Source organism: Nycticebus coucang, chromosome 4 (assembly GCF_027406575.1).
Source record: "Nycticebus coucang isolate mNycCou1 chromosome 4, mNycCou1.pri, whole genome shotgun sequence".
NCBI classification, from domain to species: Eukaryota; Metazoa; Chordata; class Mammalia; order Primates; family Lorisidae; genus Nycticebus; species Nycticebus coucang.
This window is the reverse complement of record NC_069783.1, coordinates 87,340,964-87,362,085: the sequence shown is the minus strand read 5'-3', so window position 1 is coordinate 87,362,085 and position 21,122 is coordinate 87,340,964. Positions and strand designations below refer to the sequence as shown.

The following is a 21,122-nucleotide window of genomic DNA, read 5'->3' as shown; positions in this document are numbered from 1 at the left end:
GGCTGAACCGACGGCAGATGGCAAGACCAATCCCAGCTGTTTGACCCTGAGCATCAAGTACCAACTGAACATAAGAACAGGCCCCCCTTCCGGGATGTCAGCCTTTTAGGGAGGCTGACTTTTTAACTACATGGTAGAAGGGCCCTGCTGGGCTATAACTTCAGAATCAAGCCCTGTCTTTCAGCAAGTCCAGATTCTTCTTATTCTAAAAGTGAGAAAGGTAGAGGTTGGGACAGAGCAAGGGGTAAAAACCCAGAAAAGAATTTTCTTTCTGAGGGATTTTTAGAAGGATACTTTCAAGATGAGTAAGAACCCAACATTGCTCTTTTCTCTCAGTGCAAAGGATGTTCCCTAGGTGATCTTAAACAACAGGTGGCCCCCACCTGAGCTTGTTTGAGAGCTCTGGGAATTGTTACCACTTAGTGAGTGTCTATCAGTGGGCCAGGCCTGGCTGAGGCTGGCATGATTCACTTCCATTAACCCCAGCTCCCCTTGAGGGGGGGCTCCCAGGGGCTAAGCAGCATTCCCGTTTCACACACTCAACCATAAATGGCAAAGCCAGGGTTAGAGCCCAGGTGTGTCCATGTGGCTATTCATTTAGCCCCACCCATGTTCTCTAGTCCCCCATGGGTTGTTACATGTGTAGTTTGGGCCTCTCCAAGCTGTGTCAGGCCTGTCCGATAGCCCACTGGTGGCAGGCCCGTCTGGAGTCCCAGAAAAGGACAAGCCGTGGTTGTGAGGGTGGCTGGTGCAGGGGGAAGCTGCCTGGGCCCATGCTCTCCCTGCTGGCGGGAGAGGTACCTGCAGCAGGGTCAGTCCAGAGAGCACCAAAGACTGGAGGGCAGTGGCCTGGGCTCAGGGCCTGGCCTCCCTAACCTGCTGTGGGTCATTAGGCCAGTCTTGGGCTTTGACTTCCTCATTTGTGAAATGGATACAACAGGGGCTTGCTCACCTTGCTGGTGTGGGGTTGGGTGAGTGGTGGGTGGGGTGGGCTTTTTGAGCTGTGCACATGGGAGGGGCTGTCCTTTTTGGGTATCTGGAAGTCACACATGGGTACAAATTGGGAGCCTGTGAGTGTTTGTGTGTGTGTATTTTAATGCCCTGGTACTTCCAGATACTTCAGTGTAGCTTATCAGTACATACCATCTTCAAGGTAGAAATCTGTGAGTAAAGAAAGTAAGGCAAAGAGAAAATGAGGAAAGACGTGCTAAAGCCAGTGGTGTGTTTCAGACATGCCACTGGGGCCTGTGTACTTAACTCTGAATTTCTGGAGAGCCAGCGCCACAAGGGAAACAGATTATGAGTTACCAGTTTCACTGTGTCCACTGGATCAAAACAAGCCTGTTACTTAGAGGAAGCAGGGCCACTCTGGGAGCCATGTAAGCTGTGGGCCCGATGCAGGGGATGAATGCTTCTAGAAGATACCCTGGCTGTGTCTGATAAGGGTCCACCCAAAGTGTTGGTGTGGCCAAAGCACAAGGCAGCTCTGGGCAGAGGTACTGCAGCTCCAGGCAGACACGGCCACCACATCCCAGAAGGCAGGGGGCTCCTCCCCAAGCAGCGGGTGGTCTGCTCAGTGCCAGACAGTAGAGCTGAAACATCCTCCCTCTGTGAGGCCCAGGCTGAGCTTCATGGAGAGCCCTTTACTTTTGCACCTGCACCAAATTGCACAACTGTCAACAGTTTACAAGGACTGCAACCAGCCTGTGTGCTAGCCCTGTGAATGGCACAGGTCCCAAAGACAAGGGCCTTGGAAAGTGGAGATAAGTCAGGCCATGACCTTTCCCTCCTGGGTGCTGCCTCTCCCACGAGTCTGTTTCAGCGTCCTCACCTCTAGCCTGTGTCTGTTTGGCTCCCGTATGCCGTGGTCTACATGCCCATGTAGCCTGCTGCTGCTTTCCCACCTCTGTTCCTGCTGCCTATCACCTTGGTCTCTCCACTCTCCAATTAAGTCCCTAGAGAAGGATCTGATTTGGCCAATTCATCCTTTTCAGCCAAGCCACATGGGTCACCTTCAGCCAACAGATAGGTGTCTTTGGGGCAGATGCTGCCTGGGTGCATGTATGGTACACCCCTTCCCCCCCGCAGGGCTGTGGAGGGCAGTGTTCCTCAGCAGTGGGCACAGATGTGGCATTTACCCATACATGTCTGACACATCACACAGGTGCATCTGGGCCTGCCAGCCCTTTCTAACCTGCATTTGCTTTGGTCATTTCCAGGGTAGATGTGGATTCTCAGTTACACCCTGGGCCAGCACTCCCTCTGATCCATACAATGAGGCCGTGATGCCAGACTCGCTTGGGGGGCTCCTGTGCAGCTTTCACTTTGTGGATGATGGACGACTACAGACTCTCTGACCACCCCCAACCCATGGAATTTCTCAACATCTACTTGGGAGACAACCTTCAGCCTGACCCAGGCACAAGCCTGAGGGACATGTGTCACCATCAGGATCCTTCTGGACCCCTCAGGCAAGATGCTGCTTCCCAGGGCTCTGGGATGGAGCTCACGCATTTGGGCAGCTGCTCTTCCCAGGAGGAGTGCAGGCAGAGTCCAGCACTGGGAGGGGCACCTGGTGACAGCCATCCTGTGGGGAGCCCAGGGCAGAACCCAGGCACATCCACGCAGGTAGTATTCTGGGCAGGCATCTTGCAGGCCCAGATGTGTGTCCTGGACCTGGAGGAGGAGCTGGAGAAGACAGAGGGGCTCAGGGCTGAGCTGAGACGATGCCTCCCCACAGTCCCAACAAACCTTCCTGGGGACGTAGGCCTGTGCAGCAGTGCCCCTGAGGATGAGGACTCTGGGGAAGACAGCAGTGGACCCGAGGTAGAGCATGAGACATGGCCAAGACAGGGAACCCCAGGCTTTTCCCCAGAGTGGGGTTCTGAAGAGGAGAGTCTGTTCTTCAATAATCCCCTCTTCCTGGAGAGCCCTTGTTCGGAGGCCAATGCTTCTGGAGAATGCTTTTCTTGGGGGTTCCCAGACCCCCACGCAGATGTGAAGACTGGACTTGAGAGCCCACAGACCCTGGAGACGCCCCTCTTGGGAGGCTCAGTTCCACAGGAGCTGGGAAGTGAGCCAGATTTGGAGGACAGCTCTGCTGATGCTAGTGGACACAGCACCCCTCCGTTTCCTGTGCCCATCTATAAACCACACTCCTTTTGCTGTGCCCCAGTGTTCCCTGTTGAGGGGACTTTCACAGCCCCTCCCGGTCAGCGGGAGAGTGAGGTAAGCCCCATTCTGGGAACTGACCCAGGAGTGTGCTGGGGACCCAGAAGGAAGGGTCTTCCTCTGGGCTCATCAGGCCCAGAACATTCTTTTCTGATGTAAGGGCCTTTCGGGATCTGGAGTAATACAGCAGAAAATCAGGACCAGTGTGGCTTTCAGCATTATAGGGAATTTTATCAATGCCATGATGTCACCTGAACATGATGACAATTAAGTCCACAAATGTCTCCATCTCTCCAGCTCCAAGGGGCTATGTCTAGATATGTTCGGAGAACAAACAGCTCCTTCAATTTCAGCGTGTTCCAGGCTGTTCTCAGAATCTTCCCCTCCCACTTCCAAGACATTCCCAACTGTATCAGGCACCCTTTCAGGCTGCCACCTGCCCTAGCCTGAAGGAGAGAGATGTCTATTTTAGGAACTGTCCTTTCTTTCCATGAGAGATTTCAGCATTTTGTTACTTTTTGCTGATCATCTTTCATTCTCCCCATCCAGTGACAGTAGATCAAGCCTGTATGACAAGGGTGGAGATTCCCCGTATAGCCTAGGGATGAGGACAGATTTCCCAGGGAGGCCTCTGCTTAAGAGATAAGGAGACTCAAGATGGCAGAGGAAGCTGTAACTTTCTAATCTCTCAATTCCCTGAGAACAGCGGAGAAGAGCTCTTAACCAGAGTAATTCTCACCTGACTCCCAAGATCAGGGGACCTCCCTGGTATTGTCTGGCATCCCTTCCACTGCTGGCCAAGGGTCCCAGTATGGGTCGTCAGGGTTCTGTCCTGGGCAGGGGCATTTTCTCAGAACCTCCTTGCTCTAAGCACTAAAGTTCTCAGAGGGAAGATCTTTGAAGTTGGAGGTTGACACTATTCTGGGATGGCAGAGCCCCCTCCCGCCCAGTGCCTGATGCTATTCCCTAAACAGCCCCTCCCTGGACTGGCCCACCTGAGGACCTGAGGCAGAGCTATCTGGGCAGACCATGAAGGGAGGAGGCCTCATGGGTTATGGGAAAGGCCCTGGGAGCAAGTTTCCTCTGGGCAAACCTCTGTCTCTCTTTTAGACTTCTCTGGGAGATAGGCTTGGTCCTGCCCTATCTGGAGCACACCTTGTGGATAAAGCGACCTGGGAAACAGAACACCTTGGATCTCACCTTAGTCCTGCCACATATCCTGTGCAACCTTGGGCAAGTCACTTCCCCTCTCTGGGCCTCATCTTTTCCATCTTTAAAGGTGGAATGGGAGCCTGGTACCAACTACTGCTAGGATATTGGTCTTCTCCTGGATATCCAGGATCCTTCACTGGTGCCCACATGGTTGGGGGGAAGGATGGCAAGGAGGGAGAGGCTTCTGCTACCCCTGGAGTCCTTTCCCCTCCCTCTGTCTGGCCTCTCTCCTCACCCCCTCAGGGCCTCCAGGGCTCTTGAAACACCTGTGTCTCTCTCCCCAGGACCCTCCCAACCCTCAGAGCTGGCAGACCAAAGAAGGTCCTTCTAGGCCTCAGGTGCCTCTTATTTTCCAGGACAGAGGTGAGACCCGATATGGGGGTCCGAGAACTTGGGAGGTAACAGATTTTAGGACTTGAAGTGGAGACAAAGATCGTTCTTGGATCTATGTCTTTAAGGGTGTCACACTGCATTGTACTGGAGCCAGACAGACTTGGAGTTAAACCCACCTCTGCCTCTGGGATTTCAACATTAAAATGGGTTTTTAAATATTTACAGATAAGTGAAGGAAATGTACAAAAGACTCATCTGTTTATATTTATTTATTTATTTATTTATTTTGAGACAGAGTCTCATTATGTTGCCCTCGGTAGAGTGCTGTGACATCATAGTTCACAGCAACCTCAAACTCTTGGACTTAAGAGATTCTCTTGCCTCTGCCTCCCAGGTACCTGGGACTACAGGCGCTGGCCACAATGCCTGGCTATTTTTTTGTTGCAGTTGTCATTGTTGTTTAGCTGGCCCAGGCCGGGTTCTAATCCACCAGCCTTGGTGCATGTGGCCTGCGCTGTAACCACTGTGCTACAGGCACTGAGTCGTCATCTGTTTATTTTTTCTAAGAGATTAGGGTCTTGCTCTGTCACCCAGGCTGGAGTGCAGTGGCAGGATCATAGCTCACTGTAGGTTCCCACCCACCTAAGCCTCCTGAGTCTGGGATCCAGGTGTGAGCCACTGGGCCTCTAGACTCAGCATTTTTGATGCCCTAGGCTTAGTGATTTAGCAGAAGTCCTGCCCTTAGTTGCCTCAGGGCAAGAGCCCAGGAGCCTACTCTGCATGTGGGGGAGGTCACTGACTGAGAAAGAGATAGGGCCTGCTGCCCAGCTCCAGGGGAGGAGTGCCAGAGGTGGTGGCCCCGCCTGCAGCCCCTTAACCTGGTTCATTCTAGTTTCTTCCTCAGGTGACAGTGAGGCTGGGAACCCCCAGGAATCTGCTCCCTGTACTTTGGCTGCCCCCAACCCCTGGGAGAGCCCAGCTTCTTCACCGGATCCTAGCAGCCCCGAGTCTGAGGACAGAGGCCCTGGTCCCAGGCCTAGCCCAGCATCATCCCAGGAGGGCAGCCCGAAGCTGCAGCGCCACAGCTTGGGCACTTTTCCCAAGTGGACACTAGATGCCTCATACTCCTCACTCTTGGAGACAGATGGATTAGAGCCAAGTTTCCTCGAGAAAGAGGAGGTGGGGGAGGCCCCAAGCCCAGGGAAGGAAGTAAGGAGTGAAGTCACCATCAGCCCTACAGAGGCTGGAGGCTCCCAGCCCAGCGTTCACCTGACTCCTGCACAAGGGTAAGTCTGAGACTGACAGGGCCTCTGGCTCCTAATTATGGATGCATTAAGAATATCCTAGTCTGGGCACAGTAGCCATAGTATAGTGGTTACGGCACCAGCCACATACACCAAAGGTGGTGGGTTTGAACCCCGGCCCGGGCCAGCTAAACTGTTGTGGTGGGCACCTGTAGTCCCAGCTACTTGGGAGGCTGAGGCAAGAGAATCGCTTAAGCCCAAGAGTTTGAGATTGCTGTGACCTGCGACGCCTCAGCACTCTACCTAGGGAAACAAAGCAAGACTCTGTCTCAAAAAAAATGGGAACAAACAAAAAAAAGAATATCCTAGTCTGGATGAAGCATAAGAAATACACGTTGGGATTTAACATACTACCATTTGTTAAGAAGGATGGGGTTTAAAAGCATCAGAAACGACAGGGCAGATAGTCATACCTGTGGGGGCAGCATCTTGGTGTGCTGGGCAGGGCCACAAGAGAAGTGCCCACAGGTAGACACCAACCAGGAACGGAGGAAGAGGAAGAGGTGTTCAGGGAGCCTAGCCAGGGCCACGTGATCAGAAAAACAGGAGCTGTGTTCAGCAGGTTGGGGAGTACAAGGGGAGAGCTTGTGATTTGAGCATTAGAAACTGCTTTGAATTTGAGGAGGTTTCTGCTTTGAATTTGAGGAGGAACTTACCAAAGAGTGCAGGCCTGGGATGCAGGCTCAGGGCTCACCAAGCAGAGGTCTGGTGGGAACCAAGGGAATGGATATCAGGACCCCTCATAGGCTTGTGTAACCTCAGGGCTATGACCAGTGGTAGGGATGGGCCAACTGGGAAGCCAGGCTAGATATCCATCTGCCCAGTGTGCTGCATCAAGACTATCAGCCCCTGGGATCTCTACGCTGAAAAAGGGGTTTTGTTCTTTGGCTGGCTGAACAGGGATCATATTGAAGAGACATGGAGGAACTGGCAATGGTTCAAGTCATGTGGGGCAGTAACTGGAGGGTTAACCCCACTCTCTCATCTTAGTGGCCTTGGGTGATGGTGACAGAATGTTAAATCAGTGCCAGAAACCAAAGAGCCATCTTCCTTATGCACCTGGAAACTAGGCTGCCTGGGGATGTTCAGAGGCTTGGTAACCAGAGAAGCCCCAGCCTCTAAAAAGGGAGCCAAAAATTTAACTTCATTCAACCCCAAACAAGAGTAAATTCCTCCAATATGAGAACCATACTTTCACAGTAAATGATGAAAAAGGTTTAATTGGTGATTCATCTTGGTAAATGACACTGAACATTATATAAATAAGTCTATTTAATCTTATATTTAATACAACATAGGAAGTTTAATTTTCCCAGCACAAATTTGCTGGTTTGAGATCTCTTTCACTCATGTTTGACTTTCCCAGTGAGGTCATAAAGGTCATTTATTAAAAAACAGCTTTAGTGAGGTATAATTCACATACCATACAATTCACTCAAAGTATACAATTCAATGATCATTTATATTTGCATATTATTTTTTTCCAAAGTACTTCCCCATCTTGTTTTGGTAACAATGGTAATTGGTCTTTTTTTTTTTTTTTTTTTCTTTTGCAGTTTTAGGCGGGAGCTGGGTTTGAACCTGCCACCTCTGGCATATGGGGCTGGCGCCCTACTCCTCTGAGCCACAGGCACCGCCCCACTTTTTTTTTTTTTTTTAAGAGACAGAGTCTCACTTTGTTGCCCTCTGTAGAGTGCTGTAGTGTCACAGCTCCAGCTCCTGGGCTCAGGCGATTCTCTTGCCTCAGCCTCCCGAGCAGCTGGGACTACAGGCGCCCGCCACAACGCCCATCTACTTTTTTGCTGCAGTTTGGCCGGGGCTCGGTTTGAACCCGCCACCCTCAGCATATGGGGCCAGCACCCTACTCACTGAGCCACAGGCGCTGCCCTAATTGGTCATTTTTAAAATAATACTGTATTATATTTTATTTATTATTTTTTTGAGACAAAGACTCATTTTGTCACCCTTGGTAGAGTGCCATAGTGTTATAGCTCACAGCAATTTCAAGCTCTTGGGCTCAAGCAATCCACCTGCCTTAGCCTCCCGGGTAGCTGGGACTACAGGTGTCCTCCACAATGCCAACCTCTTGCTCAGGCTGGTCTGGAAATCCTGGGTTCAGCAATCCACTGGCCTACCGAAGTGCTAGGATTATAGGCATGAACTACTGTGCCTGACCTATAATATGGGCTTCAAGGAATTCTCTTTGTATGTGACAACTGGGTCCTTATTTTTATTTTCTCTTCCTTGTTCATTGGACTTACTGTTCTGGTCCCTCATTTGTCAGTGGATTTCCATGTCCTGGAGTCTTATATACAGTGTCTCTTTCATGGATTTTATGAAATCCTTATTTTTTTTTTTAACCAGAATTGTAATTTCACTTTTTCATTAGTTTCTGTTACATTTATCCTGCATTATTGGATATTTATGAGCCTCAGGAAGCAGTGAGAAGTCATCAGCAAAGACCCTGACCCATTCGTTTTAGGGGGAGAGGATGGTTGATTGAAGCCTAATGTTATAAATGGTCAGTTGATCAGTGAATATTTTCATATTATGATAACTTTTGCTTACCTGTACAACTCCCTAACTATGGTAACTGGATAATGAATGTTTAAATAACTAGGATATCCCACACTTGGTTGTTTATATTGGAGGGGAAAAAGAAGAGTCAAGGGGAGATTAGAGTGAGTGGTATCTGAGGGTCTTAATGCTAAACTCAGAGTGTCCTCTAAGTCTGCTGGGGATTGCTGCCCTGTCTGGACTTTTCACAGGTCACCCCCTGCTTTCCTTGTTGTGTGACTACCAGGTGTGGGGAAGGAGAGACTGGGGACTACCTCCTGGACTCCCTCAGCTACTGGCATTTCAAAAGCCAGTCGAACTTCCTGTTCTTTGCCCATAATTCCAGCATGTAGGCTCCAGATCTAGGAGTGGAGGCGGGAGCTGGGAGGTAGGAAAGGGACAAGGAGATGTGTAAGGATCACAGGTGAGGGAGAGAGACAATCCCATCTATCTTGGGTTAGATAGATACCACTGGAGTCCTCAAAGGGTTGTTCCTGCCACCCGAGATGAGAGAAGCCCAGAACTTCCTGTAGTTTACCTGAGGAAGTGCAGCTTGGCTCCAACCCTCATTGCCTTGTGTAAATACCTTCCTGTCTGGGTTCCACTGGTCCTGGCCAGGCCAGGCTGGTTTGGCTGTAACCCTGCCTTCTTCCTGCTCCTCTAGGTCCCTTCAGTCAAGGCTCTTGAGCTCCAGCTCCGACCCTGAGGCTGGGACACCCCCTACCACGAATGACCTGAAAGCACACTTGACCCAGAGGCCCTGCATCTCCATTCCAAGCAAGATCCTGAGAGCACCACTGGACTTTTTCAGGCTTCCTGAGGACCCCATGCCCCAAGCACGGTCCCCAGAGGAGGACCAGAGGCCATCAGCTGGAGATAAGCTGGCTAATGGCATCAGGAACGACAAGGTGGCCTGGAACTTGGCCTCACGGCTCTATCACCTAGACGGCTTCCGGAAGTCTGAAGTGGCTGCCTACCTGCAGAAGAAGTAAGGGGCCCTGAGGCTGAGGCAGGAGATGGAGGAGCTCCCGCTGGGCTGCCTCACTAGCCACCCTGATGTCCCCTCTGCCCTTTCATCCCATCATCCCCTCCTGTCCGGTCCTATTCCCCATCCTCACTCTCCCCTTCCCTGGCCATCCCTGCTGCTCCCTCGTATCATTCCTTCTCCATACCTGCCATCCTTGCTTAGCATCCTGGACCCTGCCAGCTTGCCTACCCAGACTGCACGGTCCCTCCCACTCAGCACTGGATGCAGGTGCAGGCCAGACCAGACCCTGGTCGCCCCCTTGCGCTCCTGGGACCTGAGGTCCAGCTTGGCTGTGCCTTTCTCCTGCTCAGCTCCCACCCTGTTAGACCCATGAAATGTGCCAGACCTGGGAGCCCTCTGCTTCTGTGGCTCCAGCCCAGACCCTGGTGCAGGCTTCAGCTCTGTTTCCCCTCTGCAGCAACGACTTTAGCAGGGCAGTGGCTGAGGAATACTTGTCCTTCTTCCAGTTTGGAGGCCAGAGTCTGGACCGAGCCCTCCGGTAATGCCTTTGGGCCTTTCTTATGGGAGGCTATGGGGGAGGGATAGTCCTGGGGCTCTGTCCTTGACTCTGGCCCTCCTTGGCAGGGGCTTCCTCCAGGCCCTGGTGCTCAGTGGGGAGACGCAGGAGCGAGAACGAATCCTCTACCAGTTTTCTAGACGCTTCCACCACTGCAATCCAGGGGTCTTTCCCTCGGCAGGTAGGGAGAGGCCAGACATGATGGGGGAGTTCACTGGAGGGCAGCTGGTGAAAGTATTGGGGGCCATGGAGTAGGGAAGTATTCCAGGGTGGCCAGGTCAGCAGGGATGCTGCCGTCCTGGAATGCTTCACGGGCAGGGGAAACAGAGGAGCCCTGGCTCCAATGAGCTTTTTCTGCCTCATTTCTTTGGTGCAGATTCTGTACATACCTTGACATGTGCAATCATGCTCCTTAACACAGACCTGCATGGACAGGTAGGAAGGTGGGGAGAGTGCCTGTGGGAATTGAGGCAGGGGCCAGTGTGCAGGTGAGGGGAGGAGACCAGAGGCCTGGGATAGGTCAGGGAAGAGTGTGGGCCTGGGGAACTGGGGTGCCTGGCTAGGGGTTATTCTATCAAATGGGGTGTGTGCTTGAGCCATTTCCCTTCCCTCCATGGCCACAGAACATTGGGAAGAGCATGAGCTGCCAGGAATTCATAACCAACCTGAACGGCCTGCAGGATGGTGGCAACTTCCCCAAGGGGCTGCTGAAGGTATAGCACACTAGGATTTTCTCCCCATTTGAGCCTTGAAGCCTTTGTTCCTTATCCCAAGGGTAGTGTTGAGCTCAGGCCAGGCTCTGCCGAAATATCCTTGAGAGGACAGGGCTGGTTGATGGAAGGATTACTAACAAAGTGGTCTCTGGCTGACCTCACCAGTGGAATATTGGAATTTGTTAGCCATGCCAATCCACAGACCCCTTGTCCTGGGCCTTCTGACTCAGGCACTGTGAGAGTGGGACCCCTGAAGTGTTTTATTAAGTTTCCAAGTGATTCTTACCTCTCTGAAGTCTGAGAAACACTGGTTTATTGGTTCTTGGAGTGGACAAAGGGCAAAGCTTCCGATGGCAAAAGTCTAGAGCTCAGACTCAGGAGTCTGGTATTCCTGAGTTTGAATTCTAATCTTGGACAATTTACCCATTGGCCAACTCAAGTTCCTCCTGGAGGCATAACCACCTTAAATGTCATTATCCAGATGAGATAAAACTGGCCAGGTGCTTGGCACAGGGCTTGGCACACAGCATGTGCTTCACAGGCAATTAGGTCATTTCCTCTTCATGCATTGAGTAACGCGAGGGGCAGGTTCTGAGAAACAAGTCATTAGGCGATTCCTTTATAATGTGGACATCACACAGTGTGCAAGTTCAGGGGTCCTTAAACTACGGCCTGCGGGCCACATGAGGCGGCGTGATTGTATTTGTTCCCGTTTTGTTTTTAATTTCAAAGTAAGGTATGTGCAGTGTGCATAGGAATTTGTTCATAGTTTTTTTTTTTTTTTTTAAACTATAGTCCGGCCCTCCAATGGTCTGAGGGACAGTGAACTGGCCCCCTGTTTAAAAAGTTTGAGGACCCCTGAGCTAGCTGATACAACCTACACATGCCTAGGCTACCAGCCTGGACAGCATGTGACCGTGTCAAATACTATAGGCAACTGTAACATGATGGCAAGAATTAGCTACTTTTATATATGTATGTATAAACATAGAAAAGGTACACTAAAAATATAGGTTAAAAGATAAAAAAGGTACCTGTTTGGGGCAACTCCATTGTAACCTATGGGACCACCATCACATGCATATCCTTGACTGAAATACCGTTATGCTGTTATGTAGCATGTGTGAATATTTGGCACATTTATTATGGCCAGGGTTAGGGTTTCTAGAATTTCTATCAAAATACCAATAATGTTTTTTACAATTTGTTTTTAATACTCTAAAATTTGGGCCAGGCCGGAGGCTCACACCTGTAATCTTAGCACTCTGGGAGGCTGGGGTGGGAGGATTGCTTGATCTCAGATGTTAGAGACCAGCCTGTGCAAGGGCAAGATTCCATCTCTACTAAAACAGATAGCCACTTGCTAGCCACTGCAAAGGCTATAACAACAAGCACGATATATCTACATTAATACTATTTGTTATTATTTCAAAGTTCTAGCACATTTGTTTCTAGCACAACTAATCCTTCTCCATCAAATTCCTCTCGGTAGGATGGTATGTGGGTGATTCATTTCCCCTTCAGGAAACTAGTTCAGCCCTCACTAAGCTCAGGCAGGGCAGGGACTTGGCTGTCTTGATCATCTTTATGTCTCTGGCACCCAGCACAGTGCCTGGCACATGGGAAATACTTGGTAGTTTAATGCCTGGATGGAAGGATGGATGAGTGGATGCTTGCCTGCTGAAGAAGAAGGCAGCTGTGTCGGGTTTGAGGTAACAGGCTGTGCACATGCCCCTATCCTATCATAGTTGACAGAAGTTCCCTGCCCACCTGTGTGCTTCTGTTCCAGGCCCTCTACTGGTCTATCCGCAGCGAGAAGCTCGAATGGGCTGTGTGAGTGAGCGTCCCTCTCCATCTCCCTTGCCCCTATCTGTGGGCTGTCCTTTCTTTGTCATCCACCTGAGAGCTGGAGAAGCTCAAGCTCCTAGAGTTTTCCTGAATGGGGTGGAGCCAGGGGCAGGGAGCTGGGCTGGGCTCAGAGAGGGTCCACAAGCCTAGGTAAAACTAGAGAGGCCAGAGGTAGTTGAGGTTCGGGGGTGGGAGGTGATGGCAGTGTTTTCAGAAACTGTTGGGTTGGCTTTGAAGGAGGACTCCTTTTGGGGGTCCTGGGTGTAGCTCCATAGCAAGGGAGCAGACACGGAGGCCCTGGGAAGTAACAGACACCTCCCAGTGGTCTTTGCCCAGTCATCACTCACAGCCTAATTCTCTCATGTGCAGGGATGAAGAAGACTCAGCCAGACCTGAGAAGGCCCTGCCATCCTCGCCAGCTGGCAAGATGAGCAGCCCCTTCCTCCAGCTGGCCCTGGATCCCATGGTGACCACCTACAAGCAGGGCATCCTAGCTCGGAAGATGCATCATGATGCAGATGGCAAGAAGAGTGAGTGTCTGCTGCCCAGAACAGGGTGGCGTTCTCATAGTGGTCCTGCTCAGGCACCTGTGGTGATGAATGCATGGGTGTGCAGAGAGATGGCCTGTGTCTAGGACAGGCAGCCCATGTTCCTTCCTCAATGCGTCCAGAACGGTGACTGCCAGGTGCAATGTAAGGCTTGGGGGATGTGGTAGCCCAATTATTTCTGAGCCACAGAGCTCCTGTGGCAGAGATTACACAAGCACACCAATGTCTTGGATAAAGGGTGGAGCTGAGTGTGTAGGGAGGGCTGGATCAAGTGAAGAGGGAAAGGTTTTGGTTTTGGTTTTTGAGGCAGGATGCGGGGACAGGGCTAGGTAAGTTTTCTGGAAATCATGGGAGCAGGACTGAACTTGGAGGGTAAGAGGGTCTGGATTTTTGAAATTGAGTAGAAGGAATGCCCACAGAAAAAAAGGGTAAGCAGAGTTTGCTCAGGATGTGAGGTGTGTGAAAGGGAATATTGGGAAGTGTGCTTAGGGAGAATTTTCCAGAGTCTGCATTTAGGCCTCATTCCCCAGGCAGAGAAGGTATTTGAGCAGGGCAGCAATAGGACCGGAGCAGGATCTAGGCAGACTAATGTAGAATCACAGATTGAATGGGGTGGGGCCACTAGGAAGGGAACTTACACTGGCTGTGAGAAGCCACAGGGTCCTGGGTGAGGCCCCAGGGAGGTGACCACAGGGAATCAGGTCTTCTGCCCACGGAGCTTAGAATGGGTCTTACCACACATAGGTGGGGAGGTGGGTGGGAGTATGAAAGGGGGTGGTTGCTCAGAGTAGGGTACATGGGGAAGCACATCCAAGGCTGCGACCTGAGCTCCTAACCCCTCTGCATGGGTACCCAACACCAAGACTATCTTGCAGGGACCAGAAAAGTGTCTGAGTGGAACTTTGTGGCTGGTGTGTTTGCATGGGTTATGGGTGTGTGAAGGGAAGGGGATGGTCTGTATGAACATCCTCATTTGTCAGTGAGTAGTTCTGTCTGGTTTTGTGCCCAAGCAGGATTGCCAAGTGGAGAGCTGTGCACGTTTGTGACTGTATGTGTTTCATGTGTTTCCTTGTGTTGTTTTGCTCTGTATTTTTGTGCATTCTAGAGGGACTTGGAGGATGTGTGAGAGGTGGGGGGGGGCGACTGTGCACTCTTGTGTGTGTCTGGATGTGAATGCTACCACCCACCTTTGTGTTCTGTTCCTGGAAAAGCACCATGGGGCAAGCGTGGCTGGAAGATGTTTCACACCTTACTGCGAGGGATGGTTCTCTACTTCCTGAAGGTAGGAAGGGAGTCCGCAACCCCCTTACCCCCTATCCCTGCAGAATGCGGAATAAGGCCAGGGTGGGAACTGTACTGTGGGGAGGGTGGGCGGCTAACAAGGCCATCTCCTCTGAGTCCCTGTGCCCGGTGCAGGGAGAGGACCACTGTCCCGACGGGGAAAGCTTGGTGGGGCAGATAGTGGATGAGCCTGTGGGGGTACACCATTCGCTGGCCACTCCAGCCACCCATTACACCAAGAAGCCGCACGTCTTCCAGCTGCGGACTGCTGACTGGCGCCTCTACCTCTTCCAAGCTCCGTAAGTCCCTTGTTTTCCTCCCTCTGACCCTGTTGCCCCAGGCCATGGTGGGAATGTCCTACTGACCAGGAAACCTTAGACTGCTGCCCCAGGAAGAGTGGTAGGATGGAACCTGGGGGCTTCCTGCCGTCCTCCTCTGCCCTCTGCCCACGTGGCTGCCATTGCCAGCGCATTAGCCTTTTCCTTGTAAATCAGATCAGGCCTCCCAGTTCTGAACAAGGGACTCCAGGAAGGCACTGACAATTGATCATTGTTGGTATTTGATATAAAATCTACTGCCTTGCCAGATGGTCCTCTTTATATATATACACACACACACACACACACAATTTCAGGTTAATGTAAGGGTACAAACAACTAGGTTACAATGTTTACATTGGTTAGGTAGAGACCCAGGTAATTGTGCCCTGCTTTGACAAATAAGAAAAGCCCTGGGCGGAGGTCAAGCACACAGCTAGTGGCCGGCTAGTGGGTGGGGTGAAGGGGGCGTTAGGGGACCTACTTTGTCCCTGGGGACTGACGACCTCCTCTGGCCACAGCACTGCCAAGGAGATGAGTTCCTGGATTGCGCGCATCAACCTGGCCGCTGCCACGCACTCCGCTCCACCCTTCCCTGCCGCCGTGGGCTCCCAGCGCAGATTCGTGCGGCCCATCCTGCCCGTAGGCCCGGCCCGGAGTTCCCTGGTACCGCCTCCGGGAGGGCGTGGTGGGCGGAGCGGGGTGTGCGCCTGGAGCCCGGCCCGGAGGTGGGGAGGATGCACGTTGGGCCGGGCCGGGAAAGGAGGGGCGGGCCCTGACAGCTCCCTCCACCATTCGACTCCCAGGAGGAGCAGCATCGATCCCACGAGAACTGCCTGGATGCTGCCTCAGACGACCTGCTGGACCTGCAGAGGCACTTACCCGAGCGACGGGGCCGCAGCCGCGAGCTGGAGGAGTACCGTTTGCGGAAGGAGTACCTAGAGTACGAGGTGAGGCGGCCCAGGCTCTTGGCCCCAGCCGACTGCGCCCTCCCTCCCCGGCCCGCTGCGCCCTCTCGTGGCTGCCTCGGTCTTAGGCGCCCCAGGCCCTTGCGCACCCTCTGCAAATGTGCACTGAGTTTGTGTGTGTTCGTTTGCACGGACGCCCCTTCACCTTTTGTCCTATGGGCACATAGAAACTGCTTTTCTGGGAACACTCATAAGGGGACGCAGTTCCCCCACTCCTAAGAGTATATATGGCTTTTCCTAAATGAAAAGAAAAACTATTTTAGCTGGATTATTCCGTAGTACTTATGGAGCTTGTATTACTTGCATGGGTTATTTCATTTAATTATCTTACAGCTTTGGGGTAAGTACTATTACCTTCATTTTACAGATGAGGAAGCTGAGGCATAGGTAGATTAAACAACTTGTCCAAACCTGATACATTTATATACTGCTCCAAATGCCTCATTTGTGGTCTTAACTAAGGAATGAACAAACTTTTTTATTATTTATTTATTATTATTATTTTGAGACAGAGTCTCACTCTGTTGTCCTGGATAGAGTGTCATAGCATCATAGTTCACAGCAGCCTCAAACTCTTGGGCTCAGGAGATCCTCTTGCCTCACCCTCCCCAGTGGCTGGGACTGCAGGTGCCCACCACAATGCCTGGCTAATTTTTCTATTTTTAGTAGAGATGGTCTGATCTTGCTCAGGCTGGTGCACCTGCCTTGGCCTCTCCAAGGGCTAGGATTACAGGCATGAGCCACTGCCCCTGCCAGAATGAACAGCCTTTAATAGCTCTATGATGATTGTCGAAATGTTTTATGTGCTGGTCTCCCCTCCCCCTACCTACCTATACACCGCAGTTCTGCTTGGCCTTGTGTCAGTGCTCATTCTGGGCACCTAATACTGAGTGCCCACTTCAGGGGGCCTAGGTGTTGTCCTGCTTAGGGTGGGGGTGCCTGCAGGGCACAGAGGGCAGGCAAGGTGCAGGGTGTGATCACTAGAGACCGGGGAGAGGCATCAACAGCAGCTCCTACCTATGCCCACAGGCCCTCCTGCAGCCCTCTCCCACCCTTTCTGCCTGTTTTCAAAGGCCTTGACCATCCTTTGGCTTGTTGATTATATCCATGGCTGTGGAGACCCAAACTCTCCTTCCCTCTGACAAGCTGGGACCTTTACTAAGCCACTGGCCCTCCTCCCCACAGATATTTGCCTCCAAAAAACATCCCAGACTAGGATGAGGAGCCAGTGGGGTGGATGGTGGGAAAGAACCTTATAAACTGAGAACTGTATCGTAAGGATGCCAGTTACAGCAGCCTTAGAAGCCCGTGTTAAACAGATGAGAGTAGTTAGTATCACACTGTACAGATGCCAGTTGTTAAAATGCTATTCAGACTCAATTAGGCCTCAGTATAGTTGTGAGCTATGCTCAGGTCTGCACAGATCTGAGGCCTATAGGTTATACTTTTTATTGCCTCTTTGGAGATGTAACATGGTGCAAAATGTTGTTTGGTTATTATTAGAAAGGACTGGGCTGATATGTGTCACTATAGTGCTATTTAGAGGTATGCCCTGCAAAGTCTAGTGGCTCAGGAGCTACACAGACATTTGCTGTTGATCCAGCCTTCTTTCTGCAGAGGTCCAAATCGCCATAGCTTTATACAGTTGGGGGGCTGTGTCTCAAGATTCCAGCATCCTCCTGACCCAGCTGTGATGGTGCTAAGGTGGTGGTGCCTGTGTGTTACAGAAATCCCGCTATGAGACCTATGTGCAGCTGCTGGTGGCCCGACTGCACTGCCCCTCTGAAGCCCTGGACCTGTGGGAGGAGCAGCTGGGGAAAGAAGCCGGAGGCATGCGGGAGCCCAAGCTCAGCCTGAAGAAGTCCCACTCCAGCCCATCCCTGCACCAGGATGAGGCCCCCACCACTGCCAAGGTGAAGCGCAACATCTCAGAGCGCAGAACCTATAGGAAGATTATCCCCAAGCGGAACCGCAATCAGCTGTGAAGCTGGCACTGCTCACAGACATTGGTCCCTGTTCTGGGGTACACTTGAGATGAACCTCTGTGTGTGTTGTGGGCAGGGGACTTATTTCAGTGGGTCCATGACAAGAAATGAGCTACGTCCCTTCCCTGCTGAAGAACAACCCTTGTTTCCCTGTAGTTCTCATATCCACTCCCAAGGGAAGAGGTAGTCTAGGACTTGGCTCTATTCCCAGAGTTTGTCCTATGTCGCCCTCCATCCTTGGAATCTAAAGTGGGCTCATTTCCTGGGCCTGGTGGCAATTGGCATTTGAGAATTAGAGCATATGTGCAGTGGGTCCTGGCTTCTGGGAGAGAGTTTGGGTCAGCAGAGGCATCTGAGCAGGCCAGCCAGGGGACCCACAGCCCCCAAGATGGTCTTTCTGTGGGAAATAGGTGGTCTGCCCAGGGAGGCCCCAGGAGAGCAGGTCAGGGACTCCTGGGAGCAGGGTCACTGAGGCCCTGCCACCGAGCGGACAGCCTTCTGCACAGGGACCTCTGCAGGCTTCAAGGGCTGTGTGAGGCTGTGAAGCCCCAGGTCTTTGTCTCCTGGCTCCTTTCCCCCTATAATCATCCATGTGCAGGGCCAGATGAGAGCCTCACATGCCCAACTGCTGATCAGTAGAGCAGAGCCGAGCATGTGAGCAACAGCCAGGAGGGTGGAGAGCCCTGGAGCCCTGGCACAAGCAGCCTTTGTTTCCCCAGAGCAGGGAAGAAGGTTCTCCAGATTCAGACCACTAGAGAGTATGGAGAAGTAAAGAGGTGATGGTTCCCCCTTGGTGGTCTGTGGGCATACAGCTGTGGAGAGTTGTGAGGGGTGGGATGGGGGCTAGGGACCAGGGAGGCCTACGCCAGGCTCAGGAGACCTCTTCATGTGCTCCTTCCTACTCAGTCCTGAAAGCTTTTTTCCTGAGTGGTGCCAGGACCCCTGGCTACCCTGGGGCTAGCTCACAGGGGCTCTGCTGCTCTCGCCTGGGAAATCCCCCTGCCCTGCCCTCTGGCTGCCTCCCAGCTGGGCCTGTTCTTGGGGGAGGTTCCGGAGACTCATGGATGTGGGGCTCTGCCTGTGGGAAGGAGGCTGGGCTGGAGGGAGAAGCCACCATTGTCTCTGTTCAGCCAAGTGTGTGAGCAGGCAGCCCGCCAAGAGGGGCCTGCTGCTGCTGCCCGCTGCCACTGCCTGCCGCTGACGCACTGCCTCTCCTGCCTTCCTGCTGGGCCACCATCCTCTCTCCCATGCTTGTGATCAGCCCGAGGCCTGGAACTCCCAGAGTGGGGTTGGTCTGCAGTGTCTCTGGCCATGGCAATAAATACAGACCAACCAAGAAGGAGGAGTGCATTAGTGTGTGAAGAAAGGAGGGTGGGTGTGGAGGCTCCGTCCCCCCTGCCCCGTGTGCCTCTGGCTGTCCATGCCAGTGTGCACAGTGTATGTCTGTGTGCTCATGCATACGCACAGTTACAGGCCACCAAAGCTGGAGGGGCCCTCAGAATCATGTATTCTGCACTTCATCTTTCATTTCACCAATATGACTGAACACTGTTTATGGGCCAGTACTAGGGCATTCACAGATGAATTAAACATGTCCCAACAGTCCTGCCCACTGGTTCCCAGCTGTCAGTATGCAGACATAATTTATCTTGCTGGGGAAGCTGAAGGATGCATTCCTGGCCCACACCTTAGGAGTCTGATTCAGTAGGCCAGAGTCAGGAATGGATATATATGCTTACAGCCCCTTGGGCCGCTCCAACACATAGTAGCAGCAGCCAGAGTCATGTCCAGGTGTATCATTTATTGAGATGGATTCCTAGCATCCAAGTGGACATGACTTGGCCCAGGATTGGTACTTACAAGCCAAATGACCTTGAGTGGGTGATTTGACCTCATTGGACATGTATAAGGACATGTATCCTTATTTCTAAAACCAGAATAGAAGGTGAAGGTTTGTTTGTGTATGTGTGACACTTCGATGCTCCTATGCTCGTGTAGAATGGGCACCTCCCTTTCACCTGGGCGCATAGAGCCTTCAGACCAGATGAAGGTGGCTGCCTGGCTTCCCCAGCCGGTGCTGCCAGGGCACCCCTGTCTGTGGGGCTGAGGACAGGACCCGGGCCGTGGGCTGCAGTTGTGGCATAGGGCCGCTGGGGGGCAGGCTTTAGCTTTCTAGCTCCTGCTGCTCAGGTGTCTGTTCAGCTACAGCACTGTTCATGGAAAGGCAGGAAGTTATTCCGTGTGCTTCTGTGCTAATACGAGAACTGGGGCCTTCAGCTTCCTAAAACCCACAGTGGTCTGTGCCAGGATTGCTTCCATCTGGGAAGCCTCTCCCAAGCCTAGGGGTCGGACTCTGGCATCTTCCTGCAGATGGAGAGGAAGAAGTGTCTCAGTCAGCCAAGAGCTTCACAAGGTGATGTTCCAAGGGGCCCATGGAAGTGGACACTGGGTGGTTCCCAGTCCCAATCCTGGGTGTGGAACAGATCAAACCATCACAGAACCTTCGGAGGCCTGCATCTGACCTTGTCTCCACCCCACCCTCCCTTCCCCCTGCATGGAGGGTCAGTCCTTCTCTTTGCAGGGGAAGGCAGTGGGCACAGGTGCTTGGTGAGGCACTCTGGCTCCATAGGGTGGCTGGAGTTTGGCTTCAGCCCTTCCCTTCCCATCCAGGAGAGCTCAGTTTCCAGGGGTTTAGGCCTGCTGTGACCTAGGATGACACCCTTGCTGCGACCCCTCTATACCCTCTCACCATCTCTGCTTGACCTGGCATTCTGCTGATGATATTCATGTTTGTTGTTTGCCAGGTACCAGGGAAGGTTAAAAGATCATTAAGGCCTGAGGCCTAGATCCTTTCTCTTGGAGGCTCATACTCTTCTGGAGATGGAGACAGACACAGAGTTGTGTCAGGGTTGAATGGAACTGGGCTGGAGGGTCAGGGTGAGGGTGGCTAAAGGAAATAGGGCAGTCACGGTGGCCTGAGGCCAGATCATACAGGGTCTTGAGTGCAGTCAAGGAGTGTGGCTTTCTCTGAATGTGCAATTTCTAAGCAGAGGAGTAACAAGCTCAGGGCTTGGGAGATGGCCTGAGAGCTTTAAGAAGATGAAATGACTTAAATAAGCAAGGCCGACAGGCAGGTTTACAGTATGTCCTGGAAATGCACTGTTCTATTTGTACAACCTTTATGTAAATATGAAATTATTTCAAAATAAAAAATTAAAAGGAAAGTACAATGGCCTGGGACCTTGGGAAAATCTGTCTATACCTGATCCTTCCCCCTCCCTGGTCTTCCTGGGCTACCCCCATGGGCACAAAGGCTAAAGGGTTTCCCAAATGGCCCCTCTC

At 52.1% G+C, this 21,122-nt stretch overlaps 1 protein-coding gene across 3 annotated transcripts in view; it reads left to right on the top strand.

Annotated features, from left to right (window-relative positions):
• The window catches only part of PSD4 (pleckstrin and Sec7 domain containing 4), a 43,066-nt gene extending 22,062 nt beyond the window's left edge, over positions 1-21,004 (top strand). For 2 of the 3 annotated variants that reach the window (XM_053589003.1, XM_053589004.1), the window contains exons 2-17: positions 2,220-3,228; positions 4,282-4,404; positions 4,668-4,746; positions 5,609-6,002; positions 9,241-9,564; positions 10,022-10,102; positions 10,189-10,301; positions 10,497-10,555; positions 10,744-10,833; positions 12,623-12,666; positions 13,051-13,211; positions 14,441-14,511; positions 14,646-14,809; positions 15,349-15,493; positions 15,634-15,777; positions 17,523-21,004. In XM_053589003.1, the coding sequence (XP_053444978.1) occupies positions 2,332-3,228; positions 4,282-4,404; positions 4,668-4,746; positions 5,609-6,002; positions 9,241-9,564; positions 10,022-10,102; positions 10,189-10,301; positions 10,497-10,555; positions 10,744-10,833; positions 12,623-12,666; positions 13,051-13,211; positions 14,441-14,511; positions 14,646-14,809; positions 15,349-15,493; positions 15,634-15,777; positions 17,523-17,780 (3,147 nt within the window). In that variant the 5' untranslated portion in view covers positions 2,220-2,331 and the 3' untranslated portion in view covers positions 17,781-21,004. The remainder of the gene's footprint in view (positions 1-2,219; positions 3,229-4,281; positions 4,405-4,667; positions 4,747-5,608; positions 6,003-9,240; positions 9,565-10,021; positions 10,103-10,188; positions 10,302-10,496; positions 10,556-10,743; positions 10,834-12,622; positions 12,667-13,050; positions 13,212-14,440; positions 14,512-14,645; positions 14,810-15,348; positions 15,494-15,633; positions 15,778-17,522) is intronic. The other variant, XM_053589005.1, reaches the window with a different exon arrangement.
• The last annotated feature ends 118 nt before the right edge of the window (positions 21,005-21,122 follow it).